This window comes from Dendrobates tinctorius, unplaced genomic scaffold, assembly GCF_039654945.1.
Source record: "Dendrobates tinctorius isolate UK_male_01 unplaced genomic scaffold, ASM3965494v1 ptg000208l, whole genome shotgun sequence".
NCBI classification, from domain to species: Eukaryota; Metazoa; Chordata; class Amphibia; order Anura; family Dendrobatidae; genus Dendrobates; species Dendrobates tinctorius.
The window spans coordinates 6,534,076-6,551,736 of NW_027361875.1; the positions used below are offsets into that span (position 1 = coordinate 6,534,076).

The 17,661-nt window shown below is 46.4% G+C and overlaps 1 protein-coding gene across 1 annotated transcript in view; it reads left to right on the forward strand.

The window, feature by feature from the left end:
• Positions 1 to 17,661, forward strand: part of LOC141058039 (putative N-acetylated-alpha-linked acidic dipeptidase) — a 262,752-nt gene that overhangs the window by 150,243 nt on the left and 94,848 nt on the right. Inside the window, exon 10 of the mRNA XM_073554180.1 lies at positions 8,871 to 8,934. Coding sequence (XP_073410281.1) covers positions 8,871 to 8,934 — 64 coding nt within the window. The remainder of the gene's footprint in view (positions 1 to 8,870; positions 8,935 to 17,661) is intronic.

Consider the following 17,661-nt stretch of genomic DNA (forward strand, 5'->3'; position numbering starts at 1 on the left):
CTGAGTCAGGACTATATGGACTATTGCTGAATTGACTGGATGGACTGATGCTAAATGGGCCAGTTTATATTGACAGGTGCCGCCATGGTTGGGGACGACCATATTTTAGGAGGGAGGGGTGTAAAGAGGTGGTGGGGAACCTCACATGCCTACTTTCCCCTCGACACTGTTCACATGATTACCTGCGGCACCTCATTGTTATTAATGTGTAATGTAATGTTAATGTACTGTGATGTCTTGTATCTGCCGTGTACAGTGTATATATTTAGAATTAAGGATAGAACTTAGCATAGAATAATAGCTGGGTTAGAACAGATGGGGCACATTAGAGATAGATAATGGTATTAGTTTAGGCACAGGCAGCAGGGAGTTAAGTAGATGTGAAGGGCACAGAACAGACAAGCACAGTGCAGGGAGATATAGGAAAGGCACTTCCTGTTTAGAATCAGATGTCAGGGTAGTCTGCCCAAGTGCAGGACGTATGCAGTGGACAGACGCAAGCTGTGGGGATAAGTCTGCCAGTAGCAGTAAGGGGCCCTCAGCTGAAGAATAGTTTGAATGGGCATCAGCTTAAAGAAATCACCCCCAGGAAGGATTCGGGGGTCTAAGACCGGGGCAGGAGCAGCTGAGATGGCGTTCCCAGAACCTTTCCCTATTGGATCCGTACAAGGTGCTGACAGAGAGCTGGTGACGCTGAAGGTACAGATGAGACATGAACAGTCCACAGGGACTGCCCGTATGGCAGAGGAAGGGAAAGTACAGGAAATGTTGCCCTGTGTGAACTGTGCTGCTGATATGATGGATGCCTTTCTGTTTAGCAAAGTTCAACTGTTGGAAAAGAACTGTGACTCTGTGGTGTTTCCTAGAACCTGGAAGCCAGAGGCTGGAGTAACAGAGGTAATGAACTGTGTAGCAGTACCAGGACTTTATTTATCCTTTCATGTACAAAGTGTCGGGGTGCTCACTTACTGTGACTTAGTGAACTCGCCCACGACTACCATACCTTAACACCTTGCTACTGGGACATAGAATTTTCTGGTCGCCTATGACTACCACCCTGTGCCACTTTGCTACAGGGACATAGAATCTTCAGGTGGTGCTAAAAGCTGCAACTTCTTATCCGAAATTCAGGAAAATTACCTCTCTCAGCTGGTAGATGAACCAACCAGGGGAGGTAATCTGCTGGATCTGGTTCTGTCAAATAAACCAAATACAATTTCAGATCTACAGGTCAGGGAGCATTTGGGAAACAGCGACCATAATATAGTAAGTTTCAAAGTCATTTTCAATCAAACATTCAAAAGGGGAAATGCGAAAACCTGGAACTTTAAGAAAGCTAATTTCAATAAATTAAATGAAGAGCTTAATCGGGTATACTGGGACCACCTCATGGTAACTGGGGATACTGATCACGAATGGGGTGTGTGAGGCAGTGACCGGTGTCATATGTGAGGGTTGCAATGTGTCCCCCAGGATGCGCCTTGAAGCAAACAAGTTATCTGTGAGTCACAAGGCAGAATAAAAGTGAGTGTGAACTTGGTCAAGTCATTTGACCAAGGAATTGTTCACGAAAACCAGGTATGGGCTTTTATTTTTGAAAAGGACGGCAGATAGGTAGTGGGGCCGGTCCGTTTCCTCCAGCCCAGGTCTTATAAGTGGCCCATGACCACAGAGTCTGGAGGAAAGAGAAAAAAAACCCTTCAAGAGGGTTTTATGGTGTGTCACTGTTGGTCTTGGAAGCAGACAGAGCAGTTGGTCTGTAGAGCACTCCCTGTGTGAGGCAACACAGGGCCGAGTGGAGCCAAAAGGTCTGGCACCCCTGCGTACACGGCAGTGTAGTCGCTCCCGGCAACCGGTCCTGAACAGTCTTTTGTTTTCCCGGCTGCGATCCGGAGGATACAGCATGTTGTGCACTGTGTAAGTTTTTGGACTTTAAGCATGTTTTGTTTTGAACTTGCTTGGGTCACTGCCTCATCACTGCACAGTGTGGGCACCACTGAACTACTGGCCTAAGCCTGTATACAAGATGGAGGGAATACTAAGACAGTTGGCTGCGTCTCAAGCACAACAGCAGGAGGCGCTGCAGTTGCAGCAGCAACAGCTGGAGCAGCAGCAATGGCAGAAGGAGCAACAAAATCAGCAACAGCAGCAGACAACTGAATTGTTGATGCAGCAGATCGTGGCTATGCGAGAGGCAGGTCCACCAGCGACAGCATTCCAGTCTGAGCCTCGGTGCAAGGTCCGGTCAGCGCTGAGGAAGATGATGCCTGAAGATGACATGGAGGCCTTCCTCACCATCTTCAAACACACTGCGGACCGAGAGAGCTCAGTGGGCTGAAGTGGTATCCAACTTCTTGACGGGAGATGCACACAAGGCCTACCTGGACCTCAGTCGGGACGATGCCCCGGACTGTGGGAAGCTGAAAGGTGAGATCCTTGCCAGACTGGGGGGTAATACATATGTGCGGGCCCAACGGGTGTTTCAGTGGTCCTTTTCTGAGACTCGCCCTGCCTGATCTCAGGCCTATGACTTGCTACAACTGGTTAAAAAATGGCTCCAGTCTGAGACATTAACCCCATTCCAGATAGTAGAGAGGGTGGTCGACCGGCTAGTGATAGCTCTGCCAGCAGCCATACAGCGTTGGGTGGGGCAAGGGGACCCGGGCACTCTGGATCAGGTAGTAGAACTGATAGAGCGGTGTTGTGAATTCTCTTTCTTCTGAGTCGGTGCTCTCTCTGGTGGTTACTGTGGGTAGTGGAGCTGGCCGGATTGACAGAGGTCTGCCACCTGACGATGATGATTGGAAATCTGGGGTTACTGATTGGGAGTATTTAAGAGAGCAGGCTTCCCTCAATTGTTGCTGGTGATTAGTTCTTCCTGTGTAACTTGAGGTCTGCTATCTCCTGCCTAATCCTGCATTTTTCAGCTAAGTTGTTCATTTGCTAATCCTTTGCTTCTGATCTGGTTTTGCCTCTTTCTGCTTTGCTGTGTGGGTTCAGCGTGCTCCCTGCTGGGGCTGTGGTGAACCCCACTCCATATGTTACAGCTTGTGTCAGTTTGTTCAGTCGCCTGTTAAATTAGTCTCTTTTGCTTTGCTGCCAGTTTACACCAGAATGCTGATATAGTGGGGGAGAGGTCGTGAAACCTCAGTGTTTTTTGTATATCAGATGTGTTGGATTTTTTAGGGTTTTTGCATGATTGCAGACAGTGTCTTTCCTTTCCTATCCTATATAGACAGATGGGGCCCCATCATTTGATCAGTCTATTTTTTGCCTGTGTTTGTCCCTCATCTGGTCTCACCGACAATATATGTTTGGGGCTATCTATTTCTTTGGGGCTCTACTCCGGGGCAGTTTAGATTTCACCTTTCTTGCTTTAGGCCTAGTTAGTTCTCCGGCTGTGTCGAGGCATCTAGGGCATCGTAGTTACGCTCCACGGCTACTGTTAGTTGTGTTGTTAAGATTAGGGGTCTGCAATTCGCAAAGTGACCAACCTTTCTGGTTTCCTGGTGGCCTAGCCTATTCCTGCCATCCTCCTCGGTGACCTGTTCATAACAGAGCGGTATACAGCTTCTCAGGACTTTACATGGGACACTGCTCTGCTTCGTCTGTTACATAAGGCTTCGGGGCCTGATAAAAGTCCCCGACCCTCCACTGGGGCCAACACGGATCGTGCCCGTACTGAGGGGATATCTTGGAAGGAGAGTGACAACAGACCCGTGTCCCCTAAAGTGTCCCCAAGGTTCCCTCATTCTGCAGTTGTTAAGTGTTGGCGATGCCAAGAGCCCGGACATGTGGTTGCCAACTGCCCTCTAACAACAGAACCCATGGACTGTGGGTATATCCGCCGGGTATATATGCCCAGCCAGTCTGCACTGCCACTACAGACCTTGCCAGTAACAAATGTCAGCTGTGCAAGGTACTCGTTAATGGGTACCAGACGGATGCTCTCTTGGACTCGGGGAGCTTGGTAACTCTGGTACACGGCTCCCTGGTTGCTGGTGAAATTCCTAACAGATGTAAGGTGGGGGTGGTGTGCATTCATGGGGACCTCCGAGAGTACCCGATCACAGAGGTTACATTCTCCGGGGTTAACCCTCTCAGGGACAATGGTATTCCGGGCGCCGAACCCGAAGATCCCGAGTCAGGGATACCTGCCGTAGGGGTCACCACCCTAGGGACAGAGTGTAACCCCGATAGGTTCTCTTTAGAGGGATTGGCAGGAGAGGTCGAGGAGACCCCACTGATTTCTGAGCTGGAAGTGTCCTCTGGTAAGTTCAGGACAGTTCAGCTCCAGGATTCCACTTTGACCCGGGCACGGGAAAGAGTAATTGAGGTAAATGGGGTGGCTCAGCAACCGGGAGCGGAGATGGAGTTCCCACAAATGGTAATCAGCCAGGAGTTACTGTACAGGGTTGATAAAATCCGGGGTGAGGTGGTGGAACAACTGGTAGTGCCCCAGCCCTACCGTCGGGCGGTACTCGACTTGGCTCACACTCACATGCTGGGAGGGAATTTGGGGGCCAAAAAGACGCAGGAGCGCATATTGCAGTGGTTTTTCTGGCCAGGTGTCTACGCTGAGGTTCAAAGGTACTACGATACGTGTCCAGAGTGCTAACTGACCTAACTCACCGCGAACTACCGGAGTCCATTAGTGCCTCTGCCCATTAAAGAGGTACCTTTCGAGCGAATTACGATGGATCTGGTAGGGCCAATAGTGAAATCTGCACTGGGTTCACCAACACTTATTGGTAGTCATAGAATACACCACCCTGTACCAAGAGGCGATAGCACTTAGCCACACCTCAGCTAAACTAATAGCCCGTGAACTATTTGCCATGTTTTGTCACCTTGGGCTATCCAAGGAGATCCTTACAGATCAGGGAACTCTAAGGTGACCAGGGAGCTACGTAAGCTGCTGCTCCAGATTAAACAGCTACGGATGTCGGTGTACCATCCACAAACCGACGGGTTGGTTGAGAGGTTTAATAAGACCCTCAAAGCCATGCTCAAAAAGGTGGTCACCAAGAATGGGAGGTATTGGGACATGCTATTGTCCTATCTGATGTTCGCCATCCGGGAGGTACCTCAGGCATTCACAGGTTTTTCTCCTTTGAGCTGTTATATGGCAGGCATCCGAGGGGATTGCTCGATGTAGCTAAGGAGATGTGGGAGCAGGAGCCCACTCCGCATCGAAGCATAATTGAGCACGTGGCAAGCATGGAGAATCGGATTGCGGCCGTACAACCCATAGTAAGAGAGCATCTGATGGATGCTCAGGCGGCGTAGAGCTGCACGTACAATAAAAGGGCCATGGTCAGGACCTTTAAAGAAGGTGACTGGGTGCTGGTACTAGTACCAACCCCAGAGAGTAAGCTCATGGCCAAGTGGCAAGGGCCTTATGAGATACGGGGGAAGGTGAGGGAGTGTACTGACCCTGAAAAAAGAAACCCGAGCAACTGTACCATGCAAACCTGCTAAAGGCCTGGAAAGACCGGGAAGGTTTAGTCACGGAGGCGATTCCGGTCTTGCCAACAGGGGTCCCTCTGGCACTGGCCAAGGACACAGCATGGGGTCAGGTTAAAATAAATGATGCTGTCACCAAACCGCAGCGGCGGGAGGCTCGGTCCCTCGTGCAGAGGAATGTGGACGTATTCTCAGAGCTGTCAAGGTGGACCTCGGTGATACAACATGACATTGTCACCGAGCCTCGGGTAAGGCTACCGAGTGCCAGAGACCCAAAGGCAAGCCATCGCGGCGGAGGTGAAGCAAATGCCCCAGTTGGGAGTCATTGAGGAGTCCCGAAGTGAATGGACCAGCCCCATTGTCCTAATCCCAAAACCAAATGGGCCATTCTGCTTCTGTAATGACTTCAGGAGGTTAAATGAAGTGTCAAAATTTGACCTCTATCCCATGCCATGGGTGGACGAGCTAATTGAGAGACTGGGTAAGGCCCAGTACTTCACCACGCTGGATCTCACAAAAGATTACTGGCAGGTCCCCTTAACAAAGCGAAAGAAAAGACCACTTTTATAACACCAGAGGGTCTCTATCAATATGTTGTCTTGCCTTTTGGGTTACATGGGGCTCCGGCCACATTCCAGAGGCTGATGTACATTGTGTTAGTGCCCCATCGGGATTACGCATCGGCCAATTTGGATGACATAGTCATCTTTAGTACCGACTGGGATACCCATCTGTCCCAGGTACAAGCAGTGCTGGAGTCTCTTTGTCACGGGGTTAACAGCAAACCCAAATAAATGCGCAATAGGTCTAACAGAGGCCCGGTACTTAGAATACATGATCGGCTGCAGAGTTATCAAGCCCCATGTGAACAAGATTGAGGCCATTCAAAACTGGCCCAAGTCTTTAAGTACCAAACAAGTCAGGGCATTACTTGGCATCATTGGATACTACTGCCGATTTATACCCAATTTGTCTGGGAAATCAGCACCTCTAATGGACCTGTTAAAAAGTAAAAAGACGGTGATGGTCCGGCGGAATCTTCAAGCGGTGGCAGAGTTCCAGTCTCTGAAGTCGGCGTTGTGTGGACAGCTGATCCTCATCAGCCCCGACTTCAAGGAAACCTTTATTGTGCAAACCGATGCCTCAGAGGTAGGCCTAGGAGCAGTGCTGTCGCAAGAGGTGAATGGGGATGAGCATCCAGTTGCCTATTTGAGCCGGAAACTGACCCCAGCACAGAAAAATTATAGCGTAGTTGAGAAGGAGTGCTTGGCGATTAAATAGGCCTTGGAGTCCCTATGCTACTATTTGCTCGGTAGTCAGTTTTGTTTGGTAACGGACCATTCACCCCTCGTCTGGATGTGAAATGCAAAAGAGAGGAAGTCCTGAGTCACCAGATGGTTCTTGTCCCTACAAAACTTCAGTTTCTAAGTGAAACATCGGGCAGGAAAATCACAGGGAAATGTGGATGCCCTGTCACGGGCCCCCTGTATGGTGACAAATGTTCAACCCCAGAAGTCTGAACAGAGGGGGGGTATGTGAGGCAGTGACCGATGTCATATGTGAGGGTCGCTATGTGTTTCCTTCATTTTAATAAGGATATTCAGAAGTTAGAGTCAGTTCAAATGTGGGCATCTAGATAATTACAAGAGATGAGAGGTTGGTAAAGTTGGGTTTGTTTAGCCTAAAAAAAGAAGCATCAAAGGAGAGCTCATTCACATGTATAAATATATGCGTGGCATGACTTATTCCTTCCAAGGACTATACTTAGAAATAAGGGAGCACTCATAACAGGTGGAAGAAAGGCGATTCCGACAGCTTTATAGGAAAGGGTTCTTTACAGTTAGAACAGTCAGATTGTGGAATGCCCAACCACAAGAGGTAGTAATAGCAGACACAGCTTTTATTCAAGGGCCGGATGATTTCCTCAGTGCACATAACATTGTATGTTATAGTGACAAAACAAACAATTGGTGGAGAAAGGTTGAACTGGAGGGACCTAGGTCTTTTTTCAACCTATTTAACTTTGCTTTGTGACACTAATCTGTACCCATTCACTCTCATTATCATAGGCAATTAATTGCAACAGGTGGTAACAGGTTAACAATGATGTCCTTTTATATTTTGCCTCATTCAGCAGAACATAGGAAAAATACTTTTATCTAGTGACTTATAAGGGGCAATCGGGGTGGAACCGCTCTCATTGGTTGGCCTGGACAGTCCTCCTTGCTCAATTGACCATCCACAGTCTGGGTACATCATTACTAACCAGCTCCAATGGCATCTGGTGAAATTGCAGTGAAGTGAGGTGTACTGGCTGCAAAATGATTGTGTATACACCAGATGCTGATAGAGGCGCCATGTGAAGAGGGGCTCAGCCAGAGGAGGGATTCTGGGATTGTGTTCAAGTCATACGCTAACCAACAATTCCATCAAGAGGAGCATGCCCGCTCCCCAGCTCCACCCCAGTTCCACTCATTTTGTCGGAGCTGGAAGAAAGCTTGTAAAATTTTGGCAAAACGCTGAATTGTGCCTACTAGAGATGAGCGACTTTGCCTTTTTTAGTGTCGAGTTGGGTTTCATGAAACCCGACTTTCTCAAAAGTCGAGTCGAACAAAATCGGCCGACTATAGGGAAAAGTCGGGAAAAGTCGTGCAACACGAAACCCAATGCAAGTCAATGGGGAGAAAAGCCGGCAGTGAGTGGAGGACTGTAAACACACCTGGCATGAATTTTAACCCTAGAGGCGGCAAAATCTCTCTCTCTCTTCTCTCTCTCCCTCTCCCCCTCCCTCTCCCTCTCTCTCTCCCACTCCCACTCCAGCTACGCTCCCGCTACGCTTCTCTCATTGGCTGAAAAAAGTCACGTGCAAGCATTCGGCGAAACCTGACTTTGGCGCTTGGGTCGCCGACCGCATGGCCAACTTCATACTGTGGTCGGGTTTTGTTTCATGAAACCCAACTTTGGCGAAAATCGGCGACTTTTGAATCTGACCAACCTGTTTCGCTCAACTCTAGTGCCTATATTTTTACACTTTTTAAAGATTATACAGTGTGCCAGAATTCTTGCGTGAAAGTTTTGATGTATCAGACCATATGTGTTTTAGCATTAAGTACTTGTAAAATTTCCATAAAAAATATAGTTTAAAATAAAGAGAGAATATAGTGTGCCATAATCTAAGTATTTTTTTCTACACAATGTTGCATCGGATATGATATAGAAGAACACGATTGTCAATGTGTTACTAGCCAGAATTGTCAGTTGTTTGCAAGGAAGATTGTATCCAAAAAATAGAAACAATCAGTTTTGGCTTACATTATGCTTACTTATTGAATGTCCTTACATATAGTAATGTAGTAATGCAGATTAGGAATAAATATAAATAAATACATTTTACCTCCCAACAGGAATTGGGAAAAGCTTTAGGACCTCGAACTGTAGCCTACCTCAATGTGGACTTGTGCCTTTCAGGTTAAGTATAATAAGCAACACTGGTTTACAATTTAATGTTTCATTAAGGAATTTTATGCAAATTTTATTTTTTGCTAAAGTAGCTACCATTTATGTCTGATCTTACAATTTATTAAAGTGAATAATAGTTTAGCCATCTATTAGTTGCAATGTTTCTGTACAAAATGCAGACCCCTTTTCCCAGTCTGACTTAAACAAGCACTTCAATCAACATTTTCATCCCCTTAATATACTGTAATATACTGCAGTCATGATACTATATAGCACTGTGTACTTACAACTGCTCATTTTGACTTCCTACCCAGCTAATTCTTCTCTTTTCTCTGCTCTTTGTAGAAAAAGGAAGCCTCTTGTCCCTGTATGAATTATTACCCTCTTCAACTACTGACCAAGCAGCTCCCTTCTTTCCCATGCCAGGGACTTTTGCAGCAACCTATGAGTCATACAGGGAAAATTGACCTCATGTTTCTACATAGAACTTAGAAGGATTCAGCTAGTCAGTAGAGATGGGCGAACCCGAACAGTAAAGTTTGGCATCCGTGCCGAACACCTACCGTTCGGGGACGGGCATCGAACACGGACTTCACCAGGAAGTCCGTGTTTCTGTTCGGATTTGGGCCCCCAAACACCGGATGTTTGTCATGTTATCATATACCTGACAGTGTAAAGCAGGTAATCGGATGCAGTGACATAGATACACAGAGCAAGGGTTGACAGGGGTAACAGTGGTTTAATTTAACAGTTACAGGGAGAAGTCTCCTCGCAGGGAGCAACAGGGTGTTAAACCAGATTTAAGCTAGAAATCACAAAAGAATTAAGTAACTTAAGGCGACAGTTAACAAATATTTCGGTTCCATTTATCGTGAGTCTGATGCAGGGTCGGTCTGGCCTTGAGGGGTATCGGGGAAATCCCCGGTGGGCCCTTGGCAGTGTGGGAAGAGAAAGAGAGGAGAAATAGAAGAAAAATAAAAAGTCTGCGGTTTTTAGCAGTGCGCGCCCTTTAAAAGCGCAGACAGAGAAGCAGGGGCACGAGCATGCAGCGTTCATTACCTGACGTCCCATGTCTGTCTGTCACATGTGCGCCCGTCGTAACCGTATGACGTCAATGTCATGCGCCACATGCGACGGACGCACATCAGCCGCCGGCCTCTGCTAGGTCGGTGGCCATTTTACTATGTGTGCGCCGACCTGCAGAGAACAGGAGGATGCCTAGCACTGGAAGAGCAGGAAGGTAAGAGGAATCTTTTTTCTCCCGCTCTCTCTCTCTCTATCTCTGTCTCTCCATGAAGCCAGGATAAGGGGCCAGGATGGATATATGGGGGGAGGAAAAAAGGACCAGGATGGCTATAAGGGGGGGCAGCAGAATGGATATATGGGGGCAGGAAAAAAGGACCAGGATGCATATATGGGTTGGCAGGATGGATATATGGATGGCAGGAAAAAAGGACCAGGAAGGATATATGGGGGGGGGGGCGACAGGATGGATATATTGGGGCATGGAAAAAGGACCAGGATGGATATAAGGGGGGTGGCAGGATGGCTATATGAGGGGCAGGAAAAAACGACCGAATGGATACAAGGGACGTGGCAGGATGGATAAATGGGGGACAGGAAAAAAGGACCAAGATGGATATAAGGGGGGCGGCAGGATGGAAGTAATTGGGGAGGAAAAAAGGACCAGGATGGATATAAGGGGGGCGGCAGGATGGATATATGGGGGAGGAGGAAAAAAAGACCAGGATGGATATAAGGGGGGCAGCAGGATGGATATATGGGGGACAGGAAAAAAGGACCAGGGTGGATATAAGGGGGTCGACAGGATGGATATATTTGGGGCAGAACAAAGGATCAGGATGGATACATTTGAGGGGCCAGGATGGATACATATGAGTCACGGGGAGCCAGGATGGACACATATGGGAAGGCCAGGATATATATATATATATATATATATATATATATATATATATATGGGTGGCAGGACAAAGGACCAGGAAGCATATAAATAGGGAGCCAGGATGTAGTTATATGGGTGACCAGGATGGATATATGGTAGAGCCAGGATGCATATATATGGGGGGGCCAGGATCGATATATGTGGGGCCAGGGTGGATTTATGGGGGGGCAGGACAAGAGAGCATGATGCAGATATATGGGGGGACAGAATGGATATACATGGGGGCCAGGAAGATATATGGGGGGGCAGGACAAGGATGGTTATATATAATGGAGCCAGGATGGATATATATGTAGAGCCAAGAAGCATTTATATGGGGGAGGCAGGATTGATATATGGGGTCAAGATGGATTTATGGGGGGGCAGGACAAGGGACCAGGATGCATATACATGGAGGGGTCCAGGATGGATATATATGGGGGAGCCAGGATGCATATATATGGGGGAGCCAGGATGCATATATTTGGGGGGCCAGGATGGCTATGTGGGGGAGCCAGGATGGATATATGCAGGGAGCCAGGATGGATTTATGGGGGGGGGGGCAGGACAATGGACCAGGATTGATATATTGGGGTCCCGGAGAGATATATGGGGAGGCAGGACAAGGGATAGATGGAGGCCAGTATGGATAGTTGTGGGGTCAGGATGGATATCTGGGGGCCAGGCTGCACAAGGGACATAAGGGGCCAGGCTGGTGCATATTATAAAATAAAGGGGGCCAGGCCGGGTGAGATTATTAAATAAGGAGGGCCAGGATGAGGGACTTAATTACTGTTTGGGAGCCAGAATGAGGAACATGCTATATTAGTTTCTGGTGACAAGTGGGGAGCATAATTTCTTTAGGGTCCAATTAGGGACATTATTACTACTGTAATATAATTTACTTTTTAGGAAACTGTTTTCCATGGAGGGAACAAAAGGGGGGTCCTGTTACTGTGCAGGGCGGCACTACGTCTTTTTTGTTCTTCATATGACATAGTGTAGAAGTCAGGGAAAAAGTGGGGAAAGTGCTCTTGAAGCAATCAGCTATTGATGACTGTGTGTTAATTTTTGCAGCGATGATTCCTGGCTGGAAAAAGTGATGGTCGTCTGTGCTGGCTTAAGAAGAAAAGCAAAGACGAAGGACTTCAACTAGAGATGTCACCGGCGAGTCAGTGTATTACATGTACATGCACACTATACACTATAGACTGTGTACAGAGTTCCTGTGTATAATGTCACTGGTGATCACTGTATTACCTATACACTATATACTGGGCTCCTGGGTATAATGTCACTGGTGGTCACTGTATTACCTATACACTGATACTTTATACAGAGCTACTGTGTATAAGATCACTGGTGATCACTGTATTATTTATACACTGACACTATATACAGAGCTCCTGTGCATAATGTCACTGGTGATCCCTGTATTACCTGTACACTGACACTATATACAGAGCTCCTATGTATAATGTCACTAGTGACCACTGTACTACTTGTATACTAACACTATATACAGAGCACCTGTGTATAATGTCACTGGTGATCACTGTATTACCTGTACTTTGACACTATATACAAAGCTCCTGTGTATAATGTCACTGGAGATCACTGTATTACCTGTACACAGACACTATATACAGAGCTCCTGTGCATAATGTCACTAGTGATCCCTGTATTACCTGTACATTGACAGTATATACGGAGCTCTTGTGTATAATGTTACTATGTGGTGGCAATTTGTGGTCTGGTCATGGTATGGTGGTATTTATCCCCTATATGTGGTATTATTCGGTCACTATGTGGTGGAATGTGTAGTCTAGTTATGATGTGGCGGTATTTCTCCTTGTATGTGGTATTATTAGGTGCCTATATGCTGGTAATATGTAAAATTATTCCGTCACTATGTGATCTGTTCATGGTGTGGTGGTATTTCTTCTCTGTATGGGGTATTATTGGTCTTGGTATAGTGGATTGTGTTGTGTATGGTGGTCATATGTTCTCGCTGATATTAATTAGAAGAAGATTCTTTATTTCCATTAGAGATTAGATACTTGGATCACAGCATCAGAGATGCTACAAGGGTTCTCCCGTGAAAAAAGTAATCACCTCTCCACAGGATTAGTGATAACCTATTGATTGGTGGTGGTGGGAGGGTCTGACTACAGGGACCCAGTCATTAGAATGTGGAATTTTTATCTACATTAGACTGGAGCAGTATGTCCGACTTGACCACTGATCCATTCATTCCCTCAGTGACTGCTCTTGTTTTTCTATGGAAGCCACAAAGAGAATGAATGGAGCTGCGGTCAGACATCTGAACTGGTGCTGCATTTTAAAATGGGAATAAGTTTCCGGTCGTCATGGATAAAATTTCCCCGTTCTTCCAATCGGAGCAGTTTCTAATGGTTGGACCTAAGCGATCACCTATCCTGTGGAGCACATAGATCGGTGATAACTTGTTTAATCCATAGAACCTTTAATGTAAAATACCGTAATTGTACATCCCAGTTATGGGGGCGCAAAGTAGATGTGCAGGAGCCCCCTGTGTTTTACAGTTGATGTTCCACTATAATGGGGATGACTTACAGATATTTGCAAATAGCTGTAGGGTGGGCCCCTAGAGTCCATTGCCCTGGTGTGCCACAGACACCCCAGTCCGACCCTGGTCTGACGCTTGTCACGTGATCAGGGGTAAACACTGGATGCCAGCTGAGATCGGTGCTGAAATCTTCTGGCTTCCCCGCCTAACAAATTAGTCTTTCCTCTTCTGGCAGCAACGGGCAGTCATCAGTTTCACCCATTGAGCCCCTAGTCTATCACACTGCTCTGCAGCCAGGAATCCTTCACAACAATCTCCCACTTGACGTACTCTGCGGTCAGGAGTCTAACCGAACAATCCCCCGATAGGCGTGCTCTGCAACCAGGGGTCTCGCAAATCTCCTGCACGACATGCTTTGCAATCGGGAGTCTCACACAACAGTCTTTACACTCGTGTCCTCTCACTGCTGGGCGGACTAATGCTACCTACAGCAGCCACAGGTTTGCCCTCTTACTTCTCCCCAGCAGGAACTCTGTCCTCTTCCCACGCAAAAACCCCTTGTCTCTCCCTGATTTACCACACGCCCTCTCTGCAGGTCATGGGTCCTCTCCGTCCTCAATTTCCTTCCACCCTGCAACAAGAGGTGCGGTCCCAGCAGTTCCGGACACGGTGCTCTCTCAGCACCGACAGCCCGGTCTTCCTCATTACAACAGCGCAGCAAACACTAAAACATGAAAAAGTACCAGCACAAAAATAATTAAATTTCACTTATACTAACTCAGAAATGCAATACAAAAAATACAGAGAACCAAATGAGTTTACCATATACCATGAAACCATTTATTTTGAATCAATCCTTCAATTACATAAATAATAAAAATTGCAATAAAATATTTTATAAATCAATTTGATATGTATGGATATATATGATCCACAAGACAAGAAGTCACATACTACAAGAATAGTAACAGTATAAAGCACTAACATTGCCCATTACATTAAGCCAATGGTGGTTGAAAAGGGTTAATATAACAAACAGCTGATTTAATCGCTATAAGGTGGCTAAGTATGCCAACCAAGTAAATACAAGCTGCTATAAATATCCTCAGTTAATGAATCCCACCATGGCGATGATAGTACATATATAAGCACATATGCAAAAAAAAAACGCTGCATGCAGCACAGTGCTGCAGTGCTTGCAGCACAAGAAACTATCATGGGTATTTAACCTCTTATTTTTTACATACATGCAGCGTTTTTTTTTCCAGTGATTGGGATTCTCATGTGGAACATGTCCGGACTGTGTTCCGGATTTTGAGGGAAAATACTCTGTATGTTAAGGGATCGAAATGTCTTTTTGTGTACAGAGGATTTTGTTTTTGGGATTCATTTTGTCCCCGTCTGCTATTGAAATGGACCCGGCCAAGGTGCAGGCCATGTATGATTGGGTTCAGCCCACTTCTCTGAAGGCTCTTTAGAAGTTTTTTGGTTTTGCTAATTTCTACCGTAAATTTATAAGTAATTTTTCTGGTATTGTTAAACCTCTGACGGATTTGACCAAAAAGGGCGCTGATGTGGTGAATTAGTCTCCAGATGCAGTCTCGGCATTTCAGGAGCTCAAGCAGAGATTCACTTCTCCCGTTCTACGGCAACCTGTTTCATTCCCATTTCAGGCGGAGATAGATGCTTCTGAGATTGGTGCTGTTTTGTCTGAAAGAGATCCGGTAACCTCTAAGATGAATCCCTGTGCCTTCTTTTCTCAAAAATTTTCTCCATCTGAACGTAACTATGACGCTGGGAATCGGGAATTGTTGGCCATGAAGTGGGAATTTGAGGAGTGGAGACATTGGTTGGAGGGAGCTAGACATCAAGTTGTGGTCCTTACCGATCACAAGAATTTGATTTATATTGAATCAGCCAAGCACTTGAATCCTAGACAGGCTAGGTGGGCCTTTTTTTTTCACGCGTTTTAATTTTGTAGTCTCCTTTCTTCTGGGCACTAAAAATGTTAAGGTCGGACGCCCTTTCTAGGAGTTTCTTTACGGATTCTCTTGATGTGACCGAGCCTACTACCATTCTAAATGAGGGTGTAGTTCTTTCTGCCATCTCTCCCGATTTGAGACGTGCCCTGGAGGAATTTCAGGAGGATAAACCTGAACGATGCCCTATGGGGAAATTGTATGTCACTGACCAGTGGAGGAAAAGAGTAATGTCTGAAATTCATTGGTCATCCAGGTATCTTTGGTACCAGAGATTTGGTGAGTCAGTCTTTTTGTTGGCCTGCCTTATCTTGTGATGTCAGGAATTTTGTGCAGTCCTGTGGGACTTGTTCTCGGTCCAAACCCTGTTCTCATGCTAGCGGTTTGTTGATGCCCCTGCCAGTGCCCAGGAGGCCATGGACCCATATCTCAATGGATTTTATTTTCGATCTTCCTGTCTCGCAGAGAATGACTTATCTGGGTGATTTGTGATAGATTTTCTAAGATGATCCATCTTGTACCACTCCCAAAGTTGCCATCTTCTTCAGAGTTGGTGCCCTTGTTTTTACAACAGGTGGTTCCATTGCACGGGATTCCTGAGAACATTGTGTCGGACAGAGGAGTCCAGTTTGTTTCCATATTTTGGAGAGCTTTTTGTTCCAAACTAGGAATTCAGTTATCTTTCTCCTCTGCATTTCATCCTCAGACTAATGGGCAGACTGAGAGAACAAACCAGACTTTAGAGTCCTATTTGAGATGTTTCATATCTGCTGATCAGGATGATTGGGTCTAATTTTTGCCCTTGGCCAAATTCGCGCTAAACAATAGGGCTAGTTCTGCCACTTTGATGTCTCCTTTCATCTGTAACTTTGGGTTTCATCCTCGATTTTATTCTGGGCAGGTGGAAGCTTCTGCCTGCCCAAGTGTGGATTCTGTGGTAGAGAGAATGCAGCAGATTTGGAACCAAGTAGTGGATAAGTTGTCCCACTCTCAGGAAAAGACCCAACGGTTTTCCAACCGGCATAGGACCATTGGTCCCCACTTTAAAGTGGGTGATATGGTTTGGTTGTCCTCAAAAAATAGTCCCATGAAGGTTGCATCTCCAAAATTCAAGCCAAGGTTTATTGGACCTTATAAGATTTTGGAAATCTTTCTTTCCGTTTGGCTCTTCCAGTTAAGATTAAGATTCATATCGTTTTTCATAAATCTTTGTTGAAAAGGTTTGTGGAGCCAGTAGTTCCCATGGCGGCGCCCACTGACCCTGTACTGGTTAAGTGTAATTTCGAGTATGAGGTAGAGAACGTATTGGATTTTCGTCTAGCTAGACGGAGACTTCAGTACTTGATCAAGTGTAAAGGTTATGGCCAGGAGGATAATTCTTGGGTCTCTGCTTCTGACATTCATGCCAAGAGATTGATTCGTGCTTTTCACTGGGCCCATCCTGATCGGCCTGGTGGCGTGGATGAGGGTTCGGTAACCCCTCTTGAAGGGGGGTACTGTTGTGAATTCCCTTGCTCGGACTTCTGAGCTGGAGCTCCCTCTGGTGTTTACTGGGAGTAGTGGAGCTGGCCAGTCTGATGGAAGTTTGCCACCTGACGATGATGATTGGGAATCTGGGATTACTGGCTGGGAGCATATAATGAGCAGGCTTCCCTTAGTGGTTGCTGGTGATTTCCTCCTTGTGCATTTTGAGCTCTTCAGTCTCCTGCCTGATCTGCACGGTTCAGTTAAGTGATTCTTTTGCTAATCCTTTGCATCTAATCTGGTTGTGCCTTTTTTTCGCTTTCTGCATACTCCCTGCAGGGGCCAGCGCTGGGCCCCGCTCCATCTGTTACAGCTTGTGCCAGTTTGTTCAGTCCCCTGTTATATTAGTATCTTTTGCTTTGCTTCCAGTTCATACCAGAGTGCTGATCTAGCGGGGGTGAGGTTGTGTGGCCTCAGGTTTTTTGTATATCAGATGTGTTGGATTTTTTAGGGTTTTTGCATGATTGCAGACAGTATCTTTTCTGTCCTGTCCTATCTAGACAGTTTGGGCCCCATCATTTGCTCAGTCTATTTTCTGCCTATGTTTGTGTCTCATCTTGTCTCACCGACAATATATGTTTGGGGGCTGTCTATTCCTTTGGGGATCTGCTCTGGGGCAGTTTAGATTTCACCTTTCTGGCTTTAGGCTTAGTTAGTTCTCCGGCTGTGCTGAGGCGTCTAGGGCATAGTAGGAACGCTCCACGTCTACTGCTAGTTGTGTTGTTAGGATCAGGGGTCTG